The 26,821-nt window shown below is 37.4% G+C and overlaps 1 protein-coding gene and 1 non-coding gene across 3 annotated transcripts in view; both read right to left on the reverse strand.

Moving 5' to 3' along the window:
* RPRD2 (regulation of nuclear pre-mRNA domain containing 2) overlaps positions 1-26,821 on the reverse strand; it is a 90,386-nt gene that overhangs the window by 6,740 nt on the left and 56,825 nt on the right. The window contains exons 3-10 of one of the 2 annotated variants that reach the window (XM_052636559.1): positions 25,534-25,634; positions 24,612-24,689; positions 23,276-23,328; positions 22,581-22,707; positions 20,952-21,127; positions 7,103-7,385; positions 5,428-5,688; positions 3,214-3,414 (exon numbers count right to left, since the gene is read on the reverse strand). In XM_052636559.1, the coding sequence (XP_052492519.1) occupies positions 3,214-3,414; positions 5,428-5,688; positions 7,103-7,385; positions 20,952-21,127; positions 22,581-22,707; positions 23,276-23,328; positions 24,612-24,689; positions 25,534-25,634 (1,280 nt within the window). The remainder of the gene's footprint in view (positions 1-3,213; positions 3,415-5,427; positions 5,689-7,102; positions 7,386-20,951; positions 21,128-22,580; positions 22,708-23,275; positions 23,329-24,611; positions 24,690-25,533; positions 25,635-26,821) is intronic. The other variant, XM_052636560.1, reaches the window with a different exon arrangement.
* LOC128045881 (small Cajal body-specific RNA 24) lies at positions 10,499-10,628 on the reverse strand. Its single transcript, XR_008199211.1, has one exon. It is a non-coding gene; the product is annotated as a small Cajal body-specific RNA 24 (non-coding RNA).

The raw sequence follows: 26,821 nt of genomic DNA on the forward strand, positions 1-26,821 counted from the left end.
ACAGAAAACATTGGTCTGATTTATCAATATAAGGAGAGCAAATTACTGAAATATTTCTAGTAGTCATGAAACAAGGCCAACATGGCAAAAATAAAAGGCAACAGGAAGAGGGAGATTTTAGTGTCAGAATCACTCAGAGTTTAAACAAGACAAAGCAGGAAAAGAAAGGGGGCATAATTATCTGTAAAATAACACTTTAAGCCAGTATTTCTTAATGTTTGGTCTGCGGAATTGTTTCTCTAAACGCAAACAGATATTCTGCCCTACCCTTCCTTTCCAACTTCCGCAACTGTCTCTAATAAGTTAATGTACAGTTATTCTTAGGACAGAGAGAACGACATGCAAATTGCAGGGACTTATGTGACCTGTCATGTTTTTTTTAAGAAGCATATCTTGCTGGATTGGTGTAATATTTGGGGAAACAAGGCGTCGGTTGTAAAATTTTTAGTTGTAAAATGTAGCAATAATAAATATACATATATACACCACAAAGCTTATAGAATTAGACCTTTGGGGACACTGATCCTTTGACAAGAAGACACACCAATCCCCTTCTTATAGCTTGGAAAATCCAAGGATTATTGGTCTATACATGTTGACACTGAGGAGATCCAACTCTAGTTGCTGACAGACAAAACATTCTCAGAGCACCAAGAAAGGATTCTCTGGGGGCAAAGGCAGGCTGAAGTCCACCAAAGCAAACTGCTCCTGTAGAAAATTTCTTGAAAAAATATTTGACAAAGAAATAACAGAAGGTTCTTTATTTATAATCCAATCATATTTTGAAAAATTTACTCAATTTCTGATCACAAATGAAAATTTTACATACACTTCACCTGAATTAATAGCTTTCAGTTGTAAACTGAAACTGTTCCTTCATAATGATATATGAAAGAAAATAATATTTCATTTGATATTTCAATTATTGTTTCTTTAAAATTTCAATTTTTATCCTTATTTGCTAAGAGATTTAAGGTCTTGAGAATTTTAAGGCTGTTCCATCTTTGCAGCGTTTTCAAATGCCACCAACTTCTAAACAACGATGCATGGCTTTTATTATTATCCAATATTTGAAAAATCCAAATTAAAGCACTGTTTATTTTCATTGCTATCCTCCTGAAAAAAATATCCGTATTTAATTAAAAAAAATCTCCCTGGCTATACAATTTTCCTCTTCTTAATAGTGTAATTCTTAACAGCAACTGCTTTTACCAAAATCAGAAGTCTTGAAGCACTGGAAAGTGATAATATCATATGATTTTACAATGATATTCCAGCATATCTTTCAGATGTTGTGAAAGGAATTCTTCAAGAGATCATCTTCTTAACATAGATACTACTCAGACTTCTGGTAATAGGGAAAATATTACACTCTTACCACTAAGTATTACTTTACTTCAATCTTAAACCATACACTATGGTGTCTGCCCACTGAAGTCATTCTTTTGTGCTGAAAATATCACTAAGGGCTGTAGGTGAGACATTGAGAGCAAAGTTCTAAGAGATTTCCTTTATGGTCATTGAAGAAAGGTATCTATTTAAGTTGTCAGACATAGTCCTTTTAAAAGGTAAGGAAAATTCCACTTTCCATGAGGAACTCAAAGGTGGTGAACTGTCCTGTTACTCCACAAAGTTTTTTTTCTGAGAGTCCCACTTTTTATTCTGTCACAACACACCTAGTTCTGTTCAAATTTTGCCTGATTAGAAGGTCTACATGATATTGTTTTAACAATCTGCTCAAAGAAAAAGCTTCTTAAGATCTATGTATTGTATCTATGTAGGAAGTTAAAATGCAAGTGAGTTTAAGGTTTTTACTGTAATTACAGAACGATAATAGAAGAGAAACTTGAAAGGAGAAATCATCAATGCCAATCTCTCAAACTACTTATCCCTGAAATTAGCAGTGCGAGTTGCACTTCAGCATTATCATTAATTCTTTTGCTGGTGCTAGTATGTAGAGGTGTGGATTATTATTTAGTAGCATTTAGTCATGTGTAACAAAATTCTCTTATATTGTAAGACAAAGTTCACTATAATACAGTGCTCGGCGGATCCACTTATAGAAGTATAGGAAATAAGAAAATGAACAGGTACTTGTACTGTTGCTCTCTATTCCTATAAAGTGGGATCTCAGCACCACTGACATTGTGGGTTGTATACTTTGTTGTTGGGGTTCTCCTATGCACTGTAGGATTAAGCAGCATCCCTGGCTTCTACCCCTCAAATGGAGTAGCTCCCACCTCAACCCCAGCTATGACAAACAAAAATGTCTTCAGACACAGCCAAATGTCCCCTGGAGACTTCTGGTTAAGAACTACTGATGCAGAGTAAATCACTATATTGAAACTGTAATTCACTGCATAATTATACTCAGTTGGTATTTGAAGGATCTGAGAACAAAGATCAAGGTAAGCTTTATGAAAAAATGTTAGAAGCAAAAAAAAAAAAAGCAGCAGACAGTTTTAGGCATAAAACATAATTAGCAAAGCTGAATAGAGAGATTCAAACAAGAGGTAATAGGTAGGTTTTCCTGGTGGGAATCTGCCTGCAATCCAGGAGACTTGAGTTTGATCCCTGGTTTGGAAAGATCCCTGGGAGAAGGGAATGACAACCCATTCCAGTATTCATTCTTGCCTGGGAAATCCCATGGAAGGAAGAACCTAGTGGGCTACAGTCTCATGGGGTTGCAAAGAGCTGGACATGACTGAGCAACTAACACTTTCAATAGGTAGTCAGAAAACAGAAAAAGGTATGATATCTATAGAGGCCATTTGGACATTAAAAAGGAGATAATCATGTCTTCTAAGATTTCTGATAGCAGACTGATCTTTTTTTATTGTTTTTAGTTTCAGTTAACATTAAAATATGTAAAATTCAACACATACTCACCTATACTAACAGTATGGGATAAATAAGTGAAAGAATACTGGACTCCAGTCAAGAAATCCAGCTTTTAGTCTCAGCTCCTCTAAAACGACTGATGTGTGACCTTAACCTGGTCACATCACCTCAGTGAGCTTAAATTTCCTCATCCAAGGAGGGGATTAGACTAGAGCATATTTAATAAAGTCTCTTTCTTGACATTTCAAAATTCTATAAATGAACTAACTGTGTTATATATTTCATGGCTTTATATTTCTCAGAAATGGTATCCAGGATTAAGCCAGAGACAAACATTCACAGTTCAAACCCCTCTGGCACATGTCAGTTTACCTTGCAGTGCAGGGGCTGACTGTGTCTGGGTTTTGGAAAGAGCAGACAAAATGCTCTCTGGGGTGATCTCCACCTTCGAGAGGATGTTTGCCAGAGGGTTGTGAGAGGCTGCTGTGGCAGGTGCAGGTGTTTTCAGGCCACTGGTGAGGTTGCTCGGGCTTGTAGGAGTTCCTGGAGAAGGTCTTGATGCAGGACTGACCCCTGGTGGCAGAAAGATCAACTCAAGAATACGCAATTCAAAATGACCTTTAAATGCACGACACTTTCCAGTCACTGAATTGAGTCTGAGATGTCTCATAGGAATTCTTCTGTGCATGATCCACTAGTTGTCCATTGCATATACAAATAAAAAATCTGAAAATTAAGACTTGCTCCTGTCTACTTGGAACACCATTAAATTAGACAAACATCAAGTTTTTTTCATATGTGTTTACTAGCTTTCAGAGCCCCAGAAGAAAGAGATTAGAGAACCTATTTCTTTTTTCTCTACCAAATGACACCTACACATCAGACTTCTGTAAGTGCTCAATAAATATTGATGGTTAATTATGATCAGACTTGGTCATTGAATAATTCTATGAGATAAGTAAGTTATTTCCTTTTACATGGACTTTTAATACAAGCAATCTTTACATTTTTAGATTTTGAAACACTGGGTTAATTTTTCACAGGAAAAAAGGTATATAAAGAAAAAGTCATTTTTATTTTTTAATATAAACAGGTATTTAATAAAGAAAAAATTACCAATAAACAAATGAAAGAAAATTTTACATCTTTAATGAAAGGAATGCAGATTCCAACAATTTTTTTCTAAGAATTTGACAAAGTATAAAACAAAACTAAATTGTGTTGGAAAGACTGAGAAACAATGGGAACTTTCATATAGTTGGTACACAAAATAGTACATATTTTGGAGATTGTTTTAGTCATAAATAAATAAAAAACTTACATGCTGATTTTTTTGAGTCTTTATCTTTTAGAAATAAATATTTAATTATTTATGAAGAAATGAAATAATTGGGCTTTTCTTCAAAAAATAATCAGGACTGGAGAGGACACAGCAGAAACAAGACTGGCCATGTGTTTATACTGTTGAAGATGAGTGATAAGCATATACAAGGGCTCTACTTTGTAAATTTTCATTAAGATTTCCATTAAAAAAAAAAAAGCCCTATTTAAAGTTCCTTTTAAGAAGGGTTGTGCACACATTTTTAGCATCAAGGTTGTTCATTAAGTATTCTTTACAATAGTGAAAAACTGCAAACATACTAGATGGTCTAATAATAAATAATATAAACTACTGAATGCCGTATAGCTACCAGATGATGTAGATGAATATTTAATGACTTACAAAAATGTTCATGATACGGAGTTAAATTTTTAGTAGCTGATTTCAAAACAGTACAATTGTCCCTCAGTATCAATGGGCGGCTGGTTTCAGGACCCCTGAATATACCAGAATCTGTGGATGCTCAAGTCCCTTATAAAATGGCAAATAGTATTTGCATGTAACCTATGCGCATCCTTCTATATACAGTACCTATGTGTGTACATACTTACATGCCACACGGCTTGCTGGATCTCAGTTCCCTGATTAGGGACTGAACCTGAGCCATGAAGGTGAAGGTGCCTAGCCCTAAGCACTGGACTGCCAGAGAACTCCTCATTCTTCCATATAACTTACATCATCTCTAGATTTAGTTATAATACACATTACAATATAAATGCTATGTAAGTAATTGCCAGGGCAAGGCAAGTTCATGTTTTGTTTTTTTGCAACTTTCTGAAAAAAAAATTCCCCCCAAATATTTTCAATCCATGGTTGGTTGAATCCATGGATGTGGAACCTGAGCTGCAGAACTCATGAATATGGAGAACCAACTGTATATGTGATACCCTTCAACTATTTCCCCTCCCAATGCTTCAATTATTGACAGAAAAATTAACGCAAATATTTCACTTTCCCACACATACATACTTGAAAGGTTAATAAACAGCAGTGAGTTCCTTTGGGGTGGCAGGCTATGAAGATTTATTCTTTTAATTTATTTTCTAATTTTTCTATAGTGACCATGTATTTTTTTTTTTTTTGGGTATTTTTATTTTATAATTAAAAAGTTACTTTTAATTAGAAAACAAAAACAAAACTCAGATTGATGGTTCAATTAGAAAGATAGAAATAGGCTTTTTATTTTCTTTACTAGGCCTACTTACCAGTATTTTTCATGACTGATGTCAGGCTGCTAAGGATGGAACTGATCTTTGCCAGGTCCACATTAGCTAGGTTTGGCAAAGCCAATGCTGGAGTAGGGGAGAGAAGAGAAGTATTCACAGGCTTTGGAAGAGGTGGGGTTGCTGCCATGGTCACAGGTGCTGGAGTACACGAAGAGGCTTTTGAGATACTTTCTGTTGGCTTTGTGGGTACAGCAGTGGATACAGTTGACTTCTCCACAGGTTTTTCCTTTCTGTCCTCTACTGTTTTAAAAAAAGAAAAGAGATGATATTGCATCCAACTGCTTTCCAGACTCTGCTTCCAATGCAGAATCACATGTCCTGATATTTCCTAAAATGTACTATGATTTATTAGAGAAAACTCATTCATGATTTTTTTTTAAAGTCATACTCTTAATAATTCATGAAACTGCTCACCGTTAGTATCTGCTTAAACTGAATTTTCCAAATGCATGTTTTTATTTATTTATTTATTTGGCTGTGTTGGGTCTTAGTTGTGACATGTGGACTTATGTCCTGAGACATGTGGGATCTTACTTCCCTGACCAGGAATCGAGCATACATCCCCTGAATGGCAAGGCAAATTCTTAACTACTGGACCACTAGCGAAGTCCCTCTATAGTATCTTTTCTTTTACTTTTTAATGATTTCTTCCATGTTAGTATCTGTGTACTGAATTTGTACATTTCTGGAAGCATGTTATTATTTGGTGCACATTTGTGTTTTTTCAGCAATATTTATGTCATAAACTGTCCTGTCTTTTTTCTGCCATTAACCTGGGAGCTTCTTAAGAGACAGAAACTCTGTACATACGTTAGTATACTTTCCTTTGGCCTCCCGAAATTGGTCTACTGGGGGTAAAATCAGACACTAACGCAATGTTATACTTCCTGCAATAAGATTCCCTTAATACTTTAAAAGCAATGTACTATATGGCTAGTGCATCAAATTCAACCTAAGTCAAACTGCCGAATAAAAATAATTGTAAAAGCTGAGGATGCCAGAGAAACAATTCACCCATGCAGGTTAACTGTGTTAATTGTGAAAGTGTGGTTAACAAAATGAGGCTTTGGAATCTTGAAGATCAAGAGTGACAGAGAATAAGGAATTTCAGCATAAGTGGCCCTCCCTCTAGCGCAGTGCTTGTTCAACAGAAATACAATTCAAGACACATATATAAGTATAAATTTTCTAGTAACCATAGCAAAAATAATAATAATAAACACAGGTAAAATTAATTTTAATAATATATTTTATTTACCCCAATACACTCCAAGTATTTTCAGTTTAATAAGTTATACATATAAACAATTATTAATTAGATATTTTCACTCTTTTTTATGGCACTAAGTTTCTAGAGTTCAGTGTGTATTTTGTTTCTGCCACACTATGTGGCTTTTTGGACCTTGGGCCCCCGGTAGCAGAAGCGCAGATTCCTAACCACCGCACCACCGGAGAATTCTCTGAACAGCACAGATTCTTCATCTACATGGCATACCAAATCCTGAACCACTGCTCTAGAGACAATACTACTACCTTGGTGCTCTAATTTTGTAAGGATTGAACTACCTTTCTAATACCTGCTGGTGACAGATTTATTGGTGGCGAAAGCAAAACAGATAAGGAGCAAGTGGTCTACTAATCACACAGGACATACCAATGATTTTTGACCCATCGTCTTCCACATCTGAGAGGTCCATGTCTTCCACGTCACGATTATCTGTCGCAGGCTCAGGTGTGGCAGATTTCTCACTCTCTGCGTTTGGTGACTGGGATTCCTCACCTCCCATTCCTTGGAAAGGGGACTCAGAGCCAGTTGGGGAGGGAGCATCCACACTTGGGGAAGGGACTGGTGATTCCTCAGGATCAGGAAGGGTTGACTTCAATTGATCCAGCTTTTTCTTTAAATTGTTCACTCGATTAGCAAAGGTTTTATATGCCTAAAAGAGAAAAAAAGAGTTTACTCCTCTGAGAAGTAACCAAGAAGCTACCATTCTGACTTGACCAGATTTCTTCATTATTATTAACTGTATCACTGGTATAAAACAAGAACATATCATCTGTCAAGCATGGAACAGTTTCCAATCTCTGCTTCTTCTACTTCCTAAGTCATTATTACCATCCACAGTTAACCAAGGCAGAAACTTACAAGTTATCTGTAATTCACCTTGCTCTCTTCTATCCCTCCAGGCAACCAATATTTATCAAGAGCCTAAATGTGCTGGCCAACCTTCTAGGTACTGGAGATACAACAATGACCAAGAAGACAAAAATTATATCCATAAATAAAGCAGTTTGAGAGGTTAAACACTACTGACTAGAAAGTTCCCATATATCTTACACCCAATTTCCCCCCTTTTTTTGGCCATATGCACAGCATGTGGGATCCTAGTTCTCTGACCAAGGATTGAACCCACACCCTCTGAGTGGAAACACAGATTCCAAACTGTTGGACCACCAGGCAAGTTCCCAATTTTCCCTATTATTGACACCTTAGTATCATACATTTGTTACAATTAATAAATGAATTTTGATCATTATTAACTAAAGTTCATACTTTATGACTATTTCTTCAGTTTTTATCTAATGTTCTTTTTCTATTCCAGGATCCTGCAATTTAGCAGTCATATCTCCTAGGTTTCTCTTGTTTGTGATAGTTTGCTAGACGTTCCTTTCCATGTTTTTGATGAACCTGACAGTTTTGAAGAATACTGGTCAGGTATTTTGTAGATGGTCTCTTAACTGAGCTTTGTCTAATGTTCTTCTCATGATTCGACTGGGATTATCGGTTGTGGGCAGGAAGACCATAGAGGTAAAGTGTAACCGTCATCACATCACTTCAAAGGTACATGCCATCAATATGGTATTGCTGTTGTTAACCTTGATCACCTGGCTTAAATCCTACTAGTCATCTGATTATCTCAACTGCCAATGTCTTGAAGCTCTGTGTCTTTTTCTTTTGGTTAAGGGTCTTGGACTATCAGATCATGGAATTATTTCAGTTGGTTGAGCAAGGAGCATTATTTTTAAAATGGGATGGGGGACTACCCTGGCAGTACAGTGGTTAAGAATTCATGCTTCAAATGCAGGGGGCACAAGTTCAATCCCTGGTTGGGGAAGTAAGATTCCACGTGCCATGTGGTGGGGCAAAACAAACAAACAAACAAAAAAACGGGTGTTAGGGGGTAGAAAATAAAATACTACACTATAATTGAGCTTTTGCTTCTGGATATAATTGAGTAGTTTGTAGCAAAGCAACACTCCCATCAAGAACAACCAGAAAAGCCAGATATATACATATACTTATCTATGCACTTTCACAAGCACACAAATACACACACGCATTTGAACGTACTGTAGAGAGCCAAGGCAACCAAAACCCAGGTGGCAATTCTCCAGCAGGGGGAAACCATGAGTAAAGTCAAGCTGACAATCTGCAGCTGTCTTTCTCTTAGAGTCCTGCTGATATGGGGGAGCTAAGCCTTAGAAAGTGTCACTCCGAAAAAAGGTGATGGAATTCCAGTTGAGCTATTTCAAATCCTGAAAGATGATGCTGTGAAAGTGCTGCACTCAACAGGCCAGCAAATGTGGAAAACTCAGCAGTGGCTACAGGAATGGAAAAGGTAAGTTTTCATTCCAATCCCAAAGAAAGGCAATGCCAAAGAATGCTCAAACTACTGCACAATTGCACTCATCTCACATGCTAGTAAAGTAATGCTCAAAATTCTCCAGGCCAGGCTTCAGCAATACGTGAACCATGAACTTCCTCATGTTCAAGCTGGTTTTAGAAAAGGCAGAGGAACCAGAGATCAAATTGCCAACATCCGCTGGATCATGGAAAAAGCAAGAGAGTTCCAGAAAAACATCTATTTCTGCTTTATTGACTATACCAAAGCCTTTGACTGTGTGGATCATAATAAACTGTGGAAAATTCTTCAAGAGATGGGAATACCAGACCACCTGACCTGCCTCTTGAGAAATCTGTATGCAGGTCAGGAAGCAACAGTTAGAACTGGACATGGAACAACAGACTGGTACCAAATAGGAAAAGGAGTACGTCAAAGCTGTATGTTGTCACCCTGCCTATTTAACTTATATGCAGAGTACATCATGAGAAATGCTGGACTGGAAGAAGCACAAGCTGGAATCAAGATTGCCAGGAGAAATATCAATAACCTCAGATACTCAGATGACACCACCCTTATGGCAGAAAGTGAAGAGGAACTAAAAAGCCTCTTGATGAAAGTGAAAGAGGAGAGTGAAAAAGTTGGCTTAAAGCTCAACATTCAGAAAACGAAGATCATGGCATCCAGTCCCATCACTTCATGGGAAATAGATGGGGAAACAGTGGAAACAGTGTCAGACTTTATTTTTGGGGGCTCCAAAATCACTGCAGATGGTGACTGCAGCCATGAAATTAAAAGACACTTACTCCTTGGAAGAAAAGTTATGACCAACCTAGATAGCATATTGAAAAGCAGAGACATTACTTTGCCGACTAAGGTCCGTCTAGTCAAGGCTATGGTTTTTCCTGTGGTCATGTATGGATGTGCGAGTTGGGCTGTGAAGAAGGCTGAGCGCCAAAGAATTGATGCTTTTGAACTGTGGTGTTGGAGAAGACTCTTGAGAGTCCCTTGGACTGCAAGGAGATCCAACCAGTCCATTCTGAAGGAGATCAACCCTGGGATTTCTTTGGAAGGAATGATGCTAAAGCTGAAACTCCAGTACTTTGGCCACCTCATGTGAAGAGTTGACTCATTGGAAAAGACTTTGATGCTGGGAGGGATTGGGGGCAGGAGAAGGGGATGACAGAGGATGAGATGGCTGGATGGCATCACGGACTCAATGGACGTGAGTGCCTGAATGAACTCTGGGAGTTGGTGATGGACAGGGAGGCCTGGCATGCTGCGATTCATGGGGTCGCAAAGAGTCGGACACGACTGAGCGACTGAAATGAACTGAACCGAAGCAAAAATCTGAGAATTCAGGCAAAAGGAAAAGACAGAGGGTTATTACTAAATAATATAAAGAAAAATGCAGAACTTTTTTTTTTAAATGTCAGTAGTGGAACGATCCACCCTTTTTACTAGCAAAGGGTGAACAGAAAGCTACTGTTTTTCTCTAGGACATTTACAAAGAGTTATCTTCACCTTCAGAAGAAACTGAATAGAAGTAAATGTCCATAGAAAAATGCAGAACTTTTAACAGTCTTGCTGGCCTATAGAAACATTAAAAAAAGTTAGAAAGGCCAAAATTCTGATGAAAGAGAAAGGACAGAACTGGCTTAACAATATGCTACTGTTTTTCCTTCAAGATATTTGCTGATAGATAACCAGCAAGGAGCTACTGTATAGTACACGGGAACTCTACTTAATATTCTGTAATAACCTATATGGGAAAAAATCTGAAAGAGAACAAATACATGTATATATGTAACTGAATCACTATGCTATACACCTGAAACTAACAAAACATTGTACATCAACTATACTTGAATTTTTAAAAAAACACATTATTTGCTGAATTAAGCAGAAAATTTCTGAAAAGTAAAGTGGAGTTAAACACAGTCTCGTGGTACAGAAGAGACAAGGATTAGAGTTCAAATCACACAATGAAGGAAGGGGCCTAGTGATCGGCCCAGGCTCTTGGTGGGAAAAATCTGTGATCCAGAAGCTGGATGAACAAGAGAAAATCAAAGGCTTCCCCAAACTGCAACTCGGCCTGAAGCGTGATTATTCAGCCAAGTAATTAATCATACTTGATTAATATGATTACCTCTCACAATATTGCCTAGCAAAAGAAAGGGTGAATCCTTTCTAAAGGAAAACAAATCACCGACACTCTACAGAAATATATTTATATACAATGCTCAGTATTCAATAAAAAATCAGCAAGCATGCCAAGAGATAGGACCAAATGACCTAAAAGAAAAAACAGACACTATGAACATACTCAAAACAAGTATATTCAATATTGGAATCATCTGACAAAATCCAAATAGCTATCATTTATATGTTCAAGAAGATACAGAAACATATCATCTTGTACAATTCAGTCCAAAATTCATCAGAGCAAGAGCTTAAGGGTGCCTAAGTTAGGTAACAGAGCCAAATGGAGTAAGGAAAATGACTGCATGGGAGGAAGGCACCGCATGGGAAGCTGAAGCCTAACCAAGATAAAAAGAGAGCCTACAGGGCTTCCCTGGTGGTTCAGTCGCAGGATACACAGGTTCAGGATCTATGCCGCAGAGCAACTAAGCCCTGAGCACACGAGCTGCAACTATTCAGCCCACACGCCCCAGTGCCCATGCTCTGCAGAAGAAGCCACAGCCACGAGCAGTTGTGCACAGCAACCGAGAGGAGCCCTGCTTGTTGCAACTGGAGAAAAGCCCGCACAGCAACAAATGTCCAGCACAGCCTAAAATAAACAAACTTTTTTTTTTAAAGAAAGCCTACAGAGGTGATGGGAGGGATGGAAGTGCTGGAAAATTGGTTATACACATGGGCAATGATCAATTAAGCAATTATGTTGAAGATAAGGGGAGCAAGATTTTGCATTTTTAGAAAAAGCAATTACTAATGTGGAAAGGAAGAAAACTAGAATGAACCTTGTAGCATTGGATAGGGACTGGAGACAACAGTGTGAACACATGGTTTCTAACATGCATCGACAGATACAGAAATATATACAGATGTGAATGTGTGTATATAGGTTAAATATGTATGCATGTACTTCCTAGCTCTGTACACTGATATGGTCTGGCAGCAGTGATATCCCAATAGGAATAAATACACCTAGTATTCAGATCTGTTTCAAAATATGGTTTTTTACTAAAAGGAACCAAGACTCCTTGGAGAAATGACTGATTCCAAGGCTGGACAGAAAAGTGCAATATGAACTTGGAATACCTTGCTCCAAAAGTAAGGCAACACAGAAAACAATGGGGACATGTTAAAAGAACACAGAAAGAAGCTTGAAAGGAGCTCCCGCTGGCCACGTGGAATAATTTGAGCATCAAAATAATTATTTTGTAATGAATTAGTAGTTAGCAATGAATGTAGTTAGTAGCTTTCCTGGTGGCTCAGATCCTAAAGAATCTGCCAGCAATGCAGAAAACCTGGATTTGATCCCTCGGTCAGGAAGATCCCCCAGAGAAGGGAACGGCAATTCGCCTCTGTATTCTTGCCTGGAGAATTCCATGGACAGAGGAGCCTGGCAGGCTACAATTCATGGGGTTGAAAAGAGTTGGACATGAATGAGTGACTAACACTTTCACTTCTACATTCTGGAGGCTAGAAGTCCAAAATCAAGGTACAAGTAGGGCTATGATCCCTCAAACTGGGCAGAATTCTTCCTTGCCTTTTCCTAGCTTCTGGTGGTAGCCATCAACCCTTAGCATTCCTTGGTTTGTCAGATGCATCACTACAACATCTTGGTGGTCACACGACATTCTTCCTGTGCATCCAAATCTCCCTCTTCTTATAAGGACTCCAGTGACACTGGATTGAGGCTTATTCTAATGACCTCCCCTTAACTTGATCACATCCATAAAGTCCCTATTTCCAAGCGAGGTCATTTTCATGTGTACTAAGGATTGGGGCTTCATCATTATCTTTGTGGGGGTACAGAATTCAATCCACAGGAATCAACAAGTGAAAACTTTTCAGTGGACAAGCTGAGAAGATGCCACTTTAATAAGATATCAAAGGGAATGTTACAGGTAGTAAAACAAATCAAACTTGTGTGCTAACTGAAAGGATGAAATGAGAAGAACACAATCACTTCTATGATATTCTTACTAAAGACAGATAACCTCTATTTGATCGCAAAGAAATATCATATAAATCCAAATTAGGAGACACTGGACAAACTATTTGATTTGTAATCTTCATAATAGTACATCCATGTATTAAATTTCTTATGGTTATGAAAGAGAAAACTACCTTGGAGGAAAACACATATGAAAATATTTGGGGGTAATGGGGTATCTGCAACTTATTTTCAAATGATTCCCCCCGAAAAGGTCTTCATAATGTACTTAAGATTTAAGTTTGAGAGTTTTACAAAATACAGACTGAAAAAAAATGAGAGAAAAAAATTAAAACAGATTAACAGAATTTCACCATAAAAACAGAATCCTTTCTAGAAAAAAAAAAGGCAATTCTAAAACTGAAAAATAAGCCAACTAAATTAATCAATGGGTTAAATAACAGGTAAAATTCAGCGGAAGAAAGAATTCATGCATTAGAAGACTGGTCAGTAGAAAATATCTAGAAGAGAAGCACTGAAGGGAAAGAATGGAAAATACAGAAAGGAACAGAAAGACATTTGGAACACTGATGAGATCTGATATACAAATTAACAGAGTTCCAGGAAGAGAGACGATATAATGTAATAGAAACTGTATTTAACAAGAAAACATCCCCAAATTTATGAAAAACATTAAGGCACTTGTTAAGGGTTGAATTATATCCCCTCATAATCATATACTGACGTCCTAACCCTATACCTCAGACTGGGACCTTATTTGGAGCTAAGAGTTTTTAAAGGTAATCAAGTTAAAAGGAAGTCATCAGGATGGGCCTTAGAGCAGTATGACAGGTAGTCTTAATTAAAAGTGATAATTTAGAAACAGAAGGCCACGTGGAGAGACATAAGGAGGAAACAACCATCTGCAAGTTAAACAGAGAAGCCAGAACAGAACCTTCCCTCACAGCCCTCAGAAAGAATTAACACTGTTAATAACACCTTGATTTGGGGCTTACAGTCTCCAGAAGTATAAGAAAATAAATTAATGTAGGTTTGAGCTATCCACTCTGAGATACTTTGTTACAGCAGTCCTAGTAATACACCACTGATTCAAAGTTCTGCAAACCCTAAACCAGATGAATGACGACCACACCTAGGCAGATCACTGTTTACAGAAAACCAAAGATAAAGAGAAAATATTAACAGCAACTAAATGCATCACAATAAAAAAAGTTTAATAAACACTAAATAAATGTTGATGACATGAAACAATGTAAAATCTGTGCATATAATTAAAATATAACAATAAAAACATAAATCTGGATGGTGGATATAGCTCCTTTGATGGTATCTCCAAGGAAACTATGAAGTTAAAGATCTGAGCAGAGATTTCAGCAGTGCCCAGTGCCAGGCAGAGTCAAGAGTTTATGCAATAAGTTAGAGAGGCTTAGTAAACACCTTCACTTCTTATTAAAATGCCCCAAAGGCCATGGATTAGGAGTAAGGACCATGTTCTAAGACTAAGGACTATGTCCAAACAAACCCACCCTAATAAAGCCTAAAACCAAAGCCTTTACATCATAGTAAGCCACAGATAATTTAACTCATTGCCAGGAAAAAAAAATTTGTTAAAGGAAAATGACACAATTCAGAGTTTCCACAAGTATCACTCAAAATGTCTCCTATAAAATAAATTCTTAGACATGCAAAGAGACAATATATAGATTAAAGTATACACGCACACACAAATCATAAAACAACAGTCAATAGTATACCTAGAGATGACCCAGATACTATAAGATATAAGGTTTTTAAGACAGTAATTACAAATACATTGAAAAACTTTTAGGAAAAGATGAAGAACAGATGACTAGATTAGAAATCTCAACAAAGAAAAGCAACTCTAAGAAAGAACCAAATGAAAATTCTAGAACTGAAAGATACAGCAGACTTCACTCCGTGGAATAAAGAATATTTGAAGACAAGTGCTTCCCTGGTGGCTCAGTGGTAAAGAATCCACTTGCCAATGCAGCAGACGTGGGTTCAGCTCCTGGGTTGGGAAGATCCCCTGGAGAAGGAAATGGTAACCCACTCTAGTAATCTTGCCGGGGAAATCCCATGGACAGAGGAGCCTAGCAGGCCACAGTCCATGGGATCTCAAAGAGTTGGCCACAACCTGGCAACTAAATAAGAACAAATATTAAGTACCCAAAAACTAGTCCAGTGAGAAAAAGGAATGAAAGAGCAGAAACCTAAGAACACATGGGATATATAACTGGAGTCCCAGAAGGAAGAGGAATGAAAAAGAAGAAATATTTTAGAAGATAATAGTTGAACAGGCTCTAAAATTGATTAACAGTATCAAACCACAGATCCAAAAAGCTCAATGAACCCTCTTCATCCCTCTGCAGCAGGATAACTACAAAGAAGAAATCTAGGCACAGCTGACTTCTCATTACAACAAGGGAAGACAGGTAAAGGAACATTTTTTGGTAATGAAAGAAAAAAAAATGCCAATTTTTTTCTCAAAAATGTAAAATAGAGACATTTTTTAAAAATTAAAAACTCAGAAGTTCATCACCAACAGTTTTGCATTATAAGAAATGTTAGACTTTAGGCTGAAGGAAAATGATCTTAGATGGAAATATGGATTCGCAAAAAGGAATGAAAAATAACAGAAATGGTAAATACAGAGGACTCTTTTCCCCTTAATTTCTTTAAAAGTATACTGACTGTTTAAGAAAAATAATAAAAATTATATAAAATATACGTAAGTAAAACAGTTAACAATGGCATAAAGATCTCAGGGAAGGAAATCTTACTATTGTTTCCTGCTAGTCCTGCAGGGGACATGGGTTCGACCCCTGATGCAGGAAGCTTCCACATGCCATGGGGCAACTAAGCCTGTGTATCACAACTACTGAGACCGTGGCTCTAGAGCCCATGCTCTGCAACGAGAAGCCACTGCAATGGGAAGCCTGCACACTGCACACTGCAACAAAGAGCAGCCCTGTCTCACCGAAACTAGAGAAAGCCCATGTGCAGCAACAAAGACCAAGCACAGTAAAAAAAAAAGTCTAAATAAATATTCATCTTAAAAATAAGTACAGGAAATGAAATAATATAAAAGAAAATCTCCCAGTGTATTGCATATAACAACAGCAAGTTTTATTTTGTGAAATTTTAACTGTATGTGTGCATACACATGCCGTAGCTCTCAGTTTCCATGTAAAATCTTTCTTTCTGTGGTCAAAATCTTTTTGAAAATATCGTTTAAAGGTTTAAGTGTTTCCATATAAGTCAACCCAGATTATTTAAATAATCTACTCACTTGTCTCCCTGGCTCTGCGGCTGCTAAGTCGCTTCAGTCGTGTCCGACCCTGTGCGACCCCACAGATGGCAGCCCACCAGGCTCCCCCGTCCCTGGGATTCTCCATGCAAGAACACTGGAGTGGGTTGCCATTTCCTTCTCCAATGCATGAAAGCGAAAAGTGAAAGTGAAGTTGCTCAGTTGTTTCCAACTCTTCGCGACCCCATGGACTGCAGTTTACCAGACTACTCTGCCCATCTGATTCTCCAGGCAAGAACACTGGAGTGGGTTGCCATTTCCTTCTCCAATGCATAAAAGTTAACAGTAAAGTCACTCAGTGTGTTCGACTCTTAGCGATCCCATGGACTGCAGCCTACCAGGCTCCTCCGTCCATGGGATTTTCCAGGCAAGAGTACTGGAGTGGGGTGCCATTGCCTTCTCCCTCCCTGGCTCTTAATAGTCTCCTATTCTCCATTCTGCTATCTTGATTCTAAAATGCAAACCTGATCACATCACTAGCAAAATTAAAATGCTACAACTGTTTGCCACTGCTTTCACGGTAAAATTCAAAGACCTTAGAATAAACATACACCTTTCAGGACCATGTTCTTGACTCCGTCTCCAGTTTTATTTATCACTTCCTCATAAATGCTCACCTATAAGAAACGACTTTCAGGCCCACCAATTTTGCCATGCTCACTTTTATTCCCACGCTCGAGAATGAAAATAAGAGCTTTCATTTAGCTAATTACTGCAACTTCAGAGTGTAGCTCCTTTTGGGAAAAATTTTCTCCATATTCCCGATCCCCACTCCCAAATTAGCTCAAGTACCTATTCAATCTGTTCTCCTACCACCCTATAGTTACCTTTACTACAGTTTTTATTATACAGAATTGCAATTGCGTGTGCTCAATGAAGGGCTTCTTTGCTGGCTCAGTGGTAAAGAATCTGTCTGCAATGCAGGAGCCACTGGGTCGGGAAGATCCCTTGGAGAAGGAAATGGCAATCCACTCCGGTATGCTTGCCTGGGAAATCCCATGGGCAGAAGAGCCAGGCAGGCTGCAGTCCACGGGGATGCAAAAAGTTGGACATGATTTAGCAAAGAGTTGGAATGACTGTTAGCTGAATAAACTTCTCCCAGCCATTTGCTGTGGATCCTCCAAAGCACACTAAATCATTTTATATAATTTCATAAATAAGTGGTGATGGTTCACTACTCAAAAATCATAAAATGGCCTTTTGAGTCAAAATGGTAAACTGACCACTCCCATTTAGTGTCTCTTCCTCCTGGAACACCTATAAACGACTAGTAACGCAACACAGAAGTATAAACCACCAGCACACCTGAGAAAAAGGTTTCTATAAGTTTTTAGAAAACAGAACGAGTTGTAAGAGTAAGAAGTGATGAGGCGTAAGAAGTGAGGGCGGAGAAAAATGAGGTTAGGAATATGCAGAAAGGAAGTTACACCTGGGAAAGATTCTGTCTTGCAGAATCCCTGAGAAGTTTTGATCCAAGAAATGATGAGTATAAAAAAGTAGAATGAATACAGGGGTTGAAATTAGAAATTAAAAGTGTGAATACCAAACATTCAATACCAACTCCTCTGCAATCCTGATGTGGCAGGTAAGGCACTATGCCCCAGGCAAAAAAATATGAGTTCTTCTCTAAAGAGTTACAGTATCCTGGCAAAAAGATTCCAGCCTTCTGACATTTAGACTCCTTCCACCCTAACAGCCAGCTCCTTATCTACAGACTTTACTATACTTGGGATAAATTCAGATAATTCCTATCTATGTACAGAGAGCTTTCCCAATCAATTTTTTCATACCTCATTCTTAAATATGAATAGACAAAAGAGACATTATCTGATTTTTAAGAAAGTCAGAATCATGAAGGAGAAAAATCAAGTTAACTAGAGGAAGGAAAAAGACTCTAGATCTTCCAGAAAGCAGAACAAAAAGATCAAGGTTGATGAAACATGAAAAACGTAGAACACCTAGGGGAGCAATCTAGGAGGTCTAACATTTGATTAGTCAATTTTCAAGAAAAAGGAGATACAGAAATTATCTCAGAACTAAAGAATAACAGTCTTCAGGCTGAAAAAGCCCTCCAACTAACCCATGATGAATGCAAAACAAAACCTCACCTGTAAATATATCATTGCAAAATGTCAGAACATCACAAAAAATATCCCTAAATGCTTCCACAGAGAAAAAAGATTCACCTACAAAGACCTTGCAAAGATTTCATATCAACAACATTAATGACAATGGACTAATGCTTTTTAAGCTGTGAGGGAAAATGATTTTCAACCAGCCAACCTATCAGAGCAAATGTAAAAACAGAATAAAGATATTTTCAAATAGAGAGACCCAGATAAGTCATCCTTCACAAACTCTTCTTTGGGGAAATTAATGGAGGATATACTCCAGCAAAACAGGAGAGAAAACCAAGAAAAGAAGACATGGAAATTGGCAAATAGAGGCCTCAGCTCAGAAAAGCAGAAAAGAACAGTCCTAGGATGAGATCTAGAGACCTAACACAGAACAGAATACAAGGTCTGACAGGAAGGTCTCTGGGGGAAAACATGGATTTGGAATATTTGATGGGATACAGAATCTAGAGACAAAAAAAAAAAAAGAAAAAAAAAAGCTAAAGGCAAACAATGCAAGAAAAACAGAAATTCTAGGAAAAAAATAAAAACTCTCTACTATAACCAGAGTTACTATAAGACCTTGTAGTGAACAATGTTCACACAGTTATGGTGAATGTTTTGCTTAGTAATTTTCAGCCTTTAAAGCAAAGAAGACTTAATTATAATTATAGGGTGGAATGTAAGTATTATCAACCCAGAAAATGTAAAAGTATAGTTTAGTGATGCTGAGAAACTGAAGGGACAAAAGAAAATAATGGGAAAGAATAGGAATGTTATTATTTTCATTTTACAAAGTGGGGAACCTAGAGTAAGTACTCAAAAAAATAGAAAATTTAGTATTTCAAATTACAGGATAATCCACAGATTTTAAAGTTATAATGATACTGGGAGAAGAGGGTAGGGAGGTGACTATAAGCTAAATCTTCATTTGTCAGACGAAGAAGTTAACAGATATTGCCTTTTTTCTTTTATTTTTGGTCACACCCCATAGCAGGTGGGATCTTAGTTCCCCAAACCAGGGATCAAACCCATGTCCGCTGCAATGGAAGAATGGCATCTTAACCACTGGACTGCTAAAGTCCCAGTGAATATTTCTTATACAGTATAAATCAAGAAAGAATAATATGAGTACGTTATTCAGAAACATAGAGGTAAATACCAGAAAAAACAGCTAAGTGAGTTAAAAGAAACGGCATCTAAGAAGTGGGATTCATTGGATATAAAGAATTATATACTGGGAATTCCCTGCGGGTCCGGTGGTTAGGACTCAAGAGTTTTCACTCCCAAGGGCACGGGTTCAATACCTGGATGAGGAACTAAGATTCCAAAAGCTCCACAGTGTGGCCAAAAAAATAATACTAATTAAAGAACTATATACTTTAATAACCATGTGTGCATGCATGCTCAGTTGTGTCTGACTCCATGACCCCATGGACTGTATGTAGCCCACAGGCTCCACTGGTCTATTTTCCAGGCAAGAACACTAAAGTTGGTTGTCATTTCCTCCTCCAGGGCATCTTCTTGACCCAGAGATTGAACCCATGTCTCCTGCATTGGCAGGTAAATTCTTTACCACAGTGCCACCTGGAAAGCCCCTCTATAACCATATATAGTGATTAAAACTAAAAAAAAAAAGTACAAAACAGTTTCTTTCAGGAGCCACTACAGACCAATGTCCAAATGTCAATTCCTCTTCCAGCTGAGGTGGGGAAAAAGAGGGTCCTTAACTGAGTTGATGAAATTCAGTAACAACATTTCCATGTAGCTTTCCGGGTTAAAAAAAAATAAGTATACATATTGCTGCCCAATTTTATATCCTGTAATAGTAACTTGGCACACAGCCACCAAAAAACTGAGACATAAGGCTTTAGCAAAGCTTAATGGTCTTTAGCATCAGAAAGACCTAGGTATTTTGTTTTTTAAGATTTATTTATTTGGTTGCATCAGGTCTTAGTTGCAGCATGTGGGAATCTTCAGTTGCGATATGGAATTCTTATTTGTAGCATGTGGGATCTAGTTCCCTGACCAGGGATCAAACCCAGACCCCCTGCATGGGGAGCACAGAGTCTCAACCACTGTACCACCAAGGAAGTCCTCAGAAAGACCTCAGTCTTAATTCAGATGCCTTCACTTGCTAGCTATATTACAATCTTGTACAAGGTTACTAAGTAACTTCTTCATCTGTGAACTAGTGATAATAATGCTTATCCCTATAGAGTTACGTAACACCTATAAACAGTCACAGATATACAGACAGCAACTGATGTAAGACAGTACTAATCATTACTTACATTGGCCACCACTTTTACTTCTTTGTACTGTGCTTCATAGAAAATTCCAGCATTTTCCAGTGCTTCTGTTAACGAGGGCCCATTTTTCACCTGCTTATCCAGTCCATTCACAAATTCCTCCAGCTTGGCACTTGCCTCTTCAAATTCTTTGGAGAATTTCTTCCCACCTGTCTTATCTAAAATAACAAGAGGAAGTATTCTATAATATTCTTAGTCTCATAGTTACAGAAGTAGCTTCCCTAAACCACACAAAAAAATCAGATTATTTAAACATTTCATGTGATACTGCTAGATTGAAGTAAGAGTGCATCATGAAGGCACCTGTAATTAAGATAAAGAAAGTTCAACTAAATGAAGTTTGCTGATTGCTTTAATTCACAAATCTGATGTCACACTGCTACTTAGGAATAATGGAATGAGGCTCAATTCTATACAGTTACACACCATTAAGTTTTTTTTTTATATATACCATTAACTTTTACACTATTATAATAAGATGTATCCCTTTTTGGAAGAAACAGAGGCTCAAAAAAGTAAAGATAAAGTGACCTCTATGTGTATCATACTTAGAAATTCTTTCCTATCTGAAGAAGATCCTTGGTAACTTGAAATCAGAAAAGTACCATGAATTGTTTTTCAACAACAGTGACATTACCAACTTTCACTTATTCTCGTAAGTACTTTTTGCCCAGTGATGCTGGACTATGGCCTTAGGTATAGATACAAATTTAGGCTCTGCATTTTATTAGCTGTGGAACTTGGGCAAGTTTCTTATCTCCTTATGAAGTCTCAGATTTCTTACGTACAAAGTGGAGGTTTCTAACATGCTTCTGGATTGTTCTGAGGATTAAAGTAGATAATATATGTTCAATTTAAAGCATGGTACAAGAACAAAATAGGTACCACAACAAATAGTTTGGTAGCTATTTATTTACTATTTCAAAAATATTTATCAAGTATTTACTACATACCAGGTATTGCTCTACGAACTAGGATATTGGAAGAATAAGGGATAGTTTCTACTTTCATGTGATTCACATTCTAATAAATCAATATGATTATTATTTATAATTTACAATGTAAGGGAAAGAAAGTGACTAGACTTTATGAGGTATTATAGTGACCTTATGTATTTATTTGGGCTGTGCTGTTCGGCTTGCAGGATCTTGGTTACCTGACCAGTGGTCGAACCCCGGCCCGCAGCAGTGAAAGCACCACGTTCTAACCACTGAAATTGCCAGGGAGTTCCCTACAGTGACCTTACTGAAGAGTGAACACAAACCACATGATCATACACATGAAATACACCTCCATCATAGCCTGATACATCAAGAAAAGACCAGAAGTGGGCAAAAGGACAGAATATGCTAATTAAAAAAAATTTTTTTTATTTTTCTCCAACTTAATGGAGATGTAAGTGGCATGTAACACTGTTCAAGGTGTACAACCTGAAGGCTAGGAATTTATTTATGAAACTGACATGCATGAAATCACCACCTGGGAAACAGGTGCCACAACAGTTCTCTACAGCCTGAGGTTCTCTTTATGGAAGCAGGCAGTCTGATTACTTGAAATGACACATCTGGAAAGAGAACCTGACTTATTCTATTTAGAAGGATGTAAGATTACCTTTTAAGCACTTGAGAGTTTCTGTGCTGCACACATCCACCCTCATGGTTGACAGCTGTTTTTCTTTCAGTTCTATCTGATCTTCTGAGCGCTTATACAGCAACAGCTCTTCAATGAGGGCCTGAGACTGAACAACGACCAGGGTCATACTTCATTTATGAAATCATCCTCTTACTCTATCTTTCTACATCAAAGTAAAACATGACTAAAACCTAACAAAACCATGAGAAGCAAAAGCCTTCATATTTCCTCATAATCAGGGATATCAACATCAATTCTTGTATCAAAACCATATTTTCAGTTATATACTTTAAAAGATCTTTTTTGGGGGGGTTTAAAAAAAAAGATCTTTTTCGTGTTATTCAAAGTTAATTTATGGATATAAAGTTAAGATTGAAACAGGCAAAGATCCATTTATCTCTTCTTTCAATTTGAATTAGATAGTCTTATGTTAACTTTAAGCAAATTTTAATTTAATAGTTTCATAGGAAGAGGAACACCTTCTTTGAGGTTTAATACAGACTTCAGCTGGCATACAGATAAAACTTTTGAGTTTTGGAGAGTTTCAATATGTTTAAAATATAATGGATACATAATTCAATAAAAAGAAATCTTACAGGGTGAACTATACATAAGACTATAACACAAAAGGGTTGGATAACACTTTGGCACATGGGACATATTCTGTAACTTACTCGAAATTCAGCAACTATCTTAGACTTGAGAGCGGCTTTTGGATTCGTGGATGCTGTTGAATGAAACAAAAGGTTATTTAAGAATATAGACAAAAAATGTTGACTATTTAAGAAAATTTTCAGCTTTATAGTTGAGGGTATATATTTTTTGAATATATGTCAAACATGCACATTTAAATCACAGTATAACTCTGAGAACATACAGTGGATATGTACACTGAAAACTCCCAAGCATGGTCAGTATAAAAATATGTACTATTTAGATAGGTTTAACCTACTTACCTCCAACATACCCTGTAAGTCTGAAGTCCTAGAATTACTGACTTGGAGATACATGAAGTATCTTTCTGCCTATTCTGACTGAGTGGAACAGGATCTTAACACCTCAAATTAAGAGTGTCCATAAGAGTGTCCAGGAGCAGGACATCCAATTAATTCTGATCACTGGCTGAAGAAAATTTAATTCCAAGCATCAACTCTATTCCTATGTATTTAGTTTTAGATTTGCTTTTTCTGCTGACTCAATTCAAAGCAAAAACAGGCAGGAAAAGTTCTAGGTACAATACTACTGTGGTTGAACTTTGGCTGAAATGATGACTCTTGCTGTTCCTAAGCATGCAACTTATGACCAAAAGGATGTGAAAGGACTCCCTGAATCATGATGAATATCACATGCTTGCTGGAGCAAAACCATCCCAAGTGTCTTGTTTCACCTCCCAATTCTGTCTTTTACCTTGTTCCCTCCACACCTTCAAATCTTTCTCAATATTCCTCAGTTTGGCCCACAGCAGCCTATCACATGCAGTATTCCACTCCCGTGATCTCATGCTGGGTAAACATGATAAACACAGCAGGAGCTCCTGTTAAGAGAATGGCTTCTGGCCAGGATTTGAGGCCCATGTCTAATCTGGTAGAGTATCTCCCCAAATCTGAAGGATTTCATGGCTCCCACAGAAATGCTTCTTAACGCCTAGTCTCCTCTTCAGCTCTGTTGTTTAATGCCAGCTGCCTCTAACTTCATATAGCTTTGAACCTTAAAGTTACCCTGGGCACTATCATGTATGTTTTTCTTCTTCCAATCCCCCAACTACTCTTGAATCTTCACACAATTAAACCCTTTTTCTGCATTTCCTTTGTTTAAAGGTAGTTTTATTTTTATTTTTTTAAAGAAGTAACTCCATGATGGCTTGGTTAGTGTAAGTCACTGGGAGCCTCCCAGGCCTGGAAAACACATGCTTGCCCATGGTTTATGCCAGGTACGAAGTCAAATGGTCTACATTTTCTTCTGCTCCAAAAAGAGGAGGTAATTTATATTAGTTGAGATTTTGTTCCTTACTTTGTGATTTCTTCCACTGCTTATTCGGTTGTTTGTTCAGATTTTCTTTCAGCTGCTTCTGAGATTTGAAAGTGGTACCTGGAAAACATTTCAGTTTTGCAATCTGGCGTTATGGGAAGCTGTTCTGTCTGTCCACTTCAGTGTCAAAGTTGAAAAAAGGCAATCCGAGACTGTGTGTTGTTTCTTTCTTTCCTTTTCTTTTATTTTTATAAAAAGATAAAAATACCCACCAGATCTAAGAAGCTGTCAAATAAACATGATTTCCGTATCACAGAAATAACTAATTTGGAGAAGAATAGGGTAGGAAGTTTAAAAACACTAGGTAACTCATTCAAATGAAGAATTTAACAGCTTCTTAGAAGATGCTATTTTTAAAGCAAATTTCTAGTCAAATAACAGTCATGGTATCAGATATCATCAACTTCTACTCACTGATTTTATTACACGAATCTAATACATAGAAACTAAATAATTTTAAAAACACCTGTACAAAACTTACTGCAAATCTAAATCAAAAGAGACTGAAGAATACCAACATATGATTAATGTATCAAATAATTCAGTGAAAACTGAAACCTTGTCTAAAAATTCTCCCAAAAGTAGGAGGACAGGGCAGTAATTATTGAACACAAAAGATGAATAGTTTAAAGCACTCAAAGTAAAACAAATGCAGAAAATTAATTAATGATCATCACTTAATATGCTTGCCTTTTCTTAGTCAAAAAAAAACAACCCTCTCCAAACCATTCTACTTAAATTAATGCAAACAGATTTGAACAGTTATTTAATTTTAAACAAATAGGGCCATATCCCAAACTTTGTCTTTCATTAATAAGCAAAAGGACTAGATCTGTAAAATACATATAATTTTAAAGACTGAATAATGACTCAATCTTTCTTTTCGGAGAGAAAGGATACTTACTCAAAGCTTCTCTTAATGCCATAATCATTTCTTCTGGGTATACATTTCTATCTTCCCAGATTTTAAAGATTCGTTCTACAGATTTAGAGACAGATGGATCCCTGAGAAGAAAGAAAAAGTGAGACATAAAAATGTTAAATTTGCGTCTCAAACTAGAAATCTGAAAATAAAGTTGTCAACAAAATTATTTTCCAGGGACTTACCTCATGGTCCAGTGGTTAAGAATCCACCTGCTAATGCAGGGGAAAGGGAAACTGAAAGTGAAAGTCACTCAGTTGTATCCAACTCTTTTTGACCCCGTGGACTCTACAGTCCATTGAATTCTCCAGGCCAGAATACTAGAGTGGGTAGCCTTTCCCTTCTCCAGGGGAATCTTCCCCACCCAGGGATCGAACCCAGGTATCCCACACTGCAGGCAGATTCTTTACCAGCTGAGCCACCAGGGAAGCCCAATGCAGGGAAACAGGGTTCCATCCCTGGTCTGGGAACTAAGATCCCACATGCTGTGGGGCATCTAAGCCCACATGCCCTAGAGCCCTGCTCTGCAACAAGAGAAGTCACTGCAAGGAGCAGGCCGCGTACCACTTCTAGAGTAGCTCTCACCCACTGCAACTAGGGAAAGATAGTGCACAGCAATGAAGACCCTGTGCGCCACAACGAACACCCAGCACAGCCAAAAATAAATAAAAATTAATTTAAAAATTATTTTCCAAATCTTTTCATGTTTATTTTCAAACACTTTTTTCTGATGTCTAGGACTAAAATCTTAAAAAAAGTCTTGCTCCACACTTTTAATTGGTAACATAAATGAGGTTATGGATGACATATTGAACTTTAATACTGGTTTATCAGTTTCATGAGTACCTTATATTTCTATGTCTGTATACATTCATGAGCATACTCATTATCAAAGTTTAATTTTCCATCCATCACCATACAGCTGACTCCCTTTACCCATTTCATACTTTACCACCTTCCCACTCTGGTAACCACTAGTTGGTCCTCTGTATCTATGTGTGTGTGTTTGGTTATTTATTTTTATTTTTAATTTTTAAAACACATTCTATATTTGAGTGAAAATGTAAGGTACCTCTTTCTTTACTTGACTTATTTCACTTAGCACAGCATCCTCAAGGTCCATTTGTTATCACAAATGGCAAGATTTCATTTTTTAAATTTTATTTTTGACAGGAAATAGCATTTATTGGTGAGCATGATTGAGGGGACAGCGCTGATGCTCGTGTGCAGGGCCCACCATCTATCCAGGGGACCACGATTAGGGATGGAT

Source organism: Budorcas taxicolor, chromosome 3 (genome assembly GCF_023091745.1).
Source record: "Budorcas taxicolor isolate Tak-1 chromosome 3, Takin1.1, whole genome shotgun sequence".
Taxonomy (NCBI): domain Eukaryota; kingdom Metazoa; phylum Chordata; class Mammalia; order Artiodactyla; family Bovidae; genus Budorcas; species Budorcas taxicolor.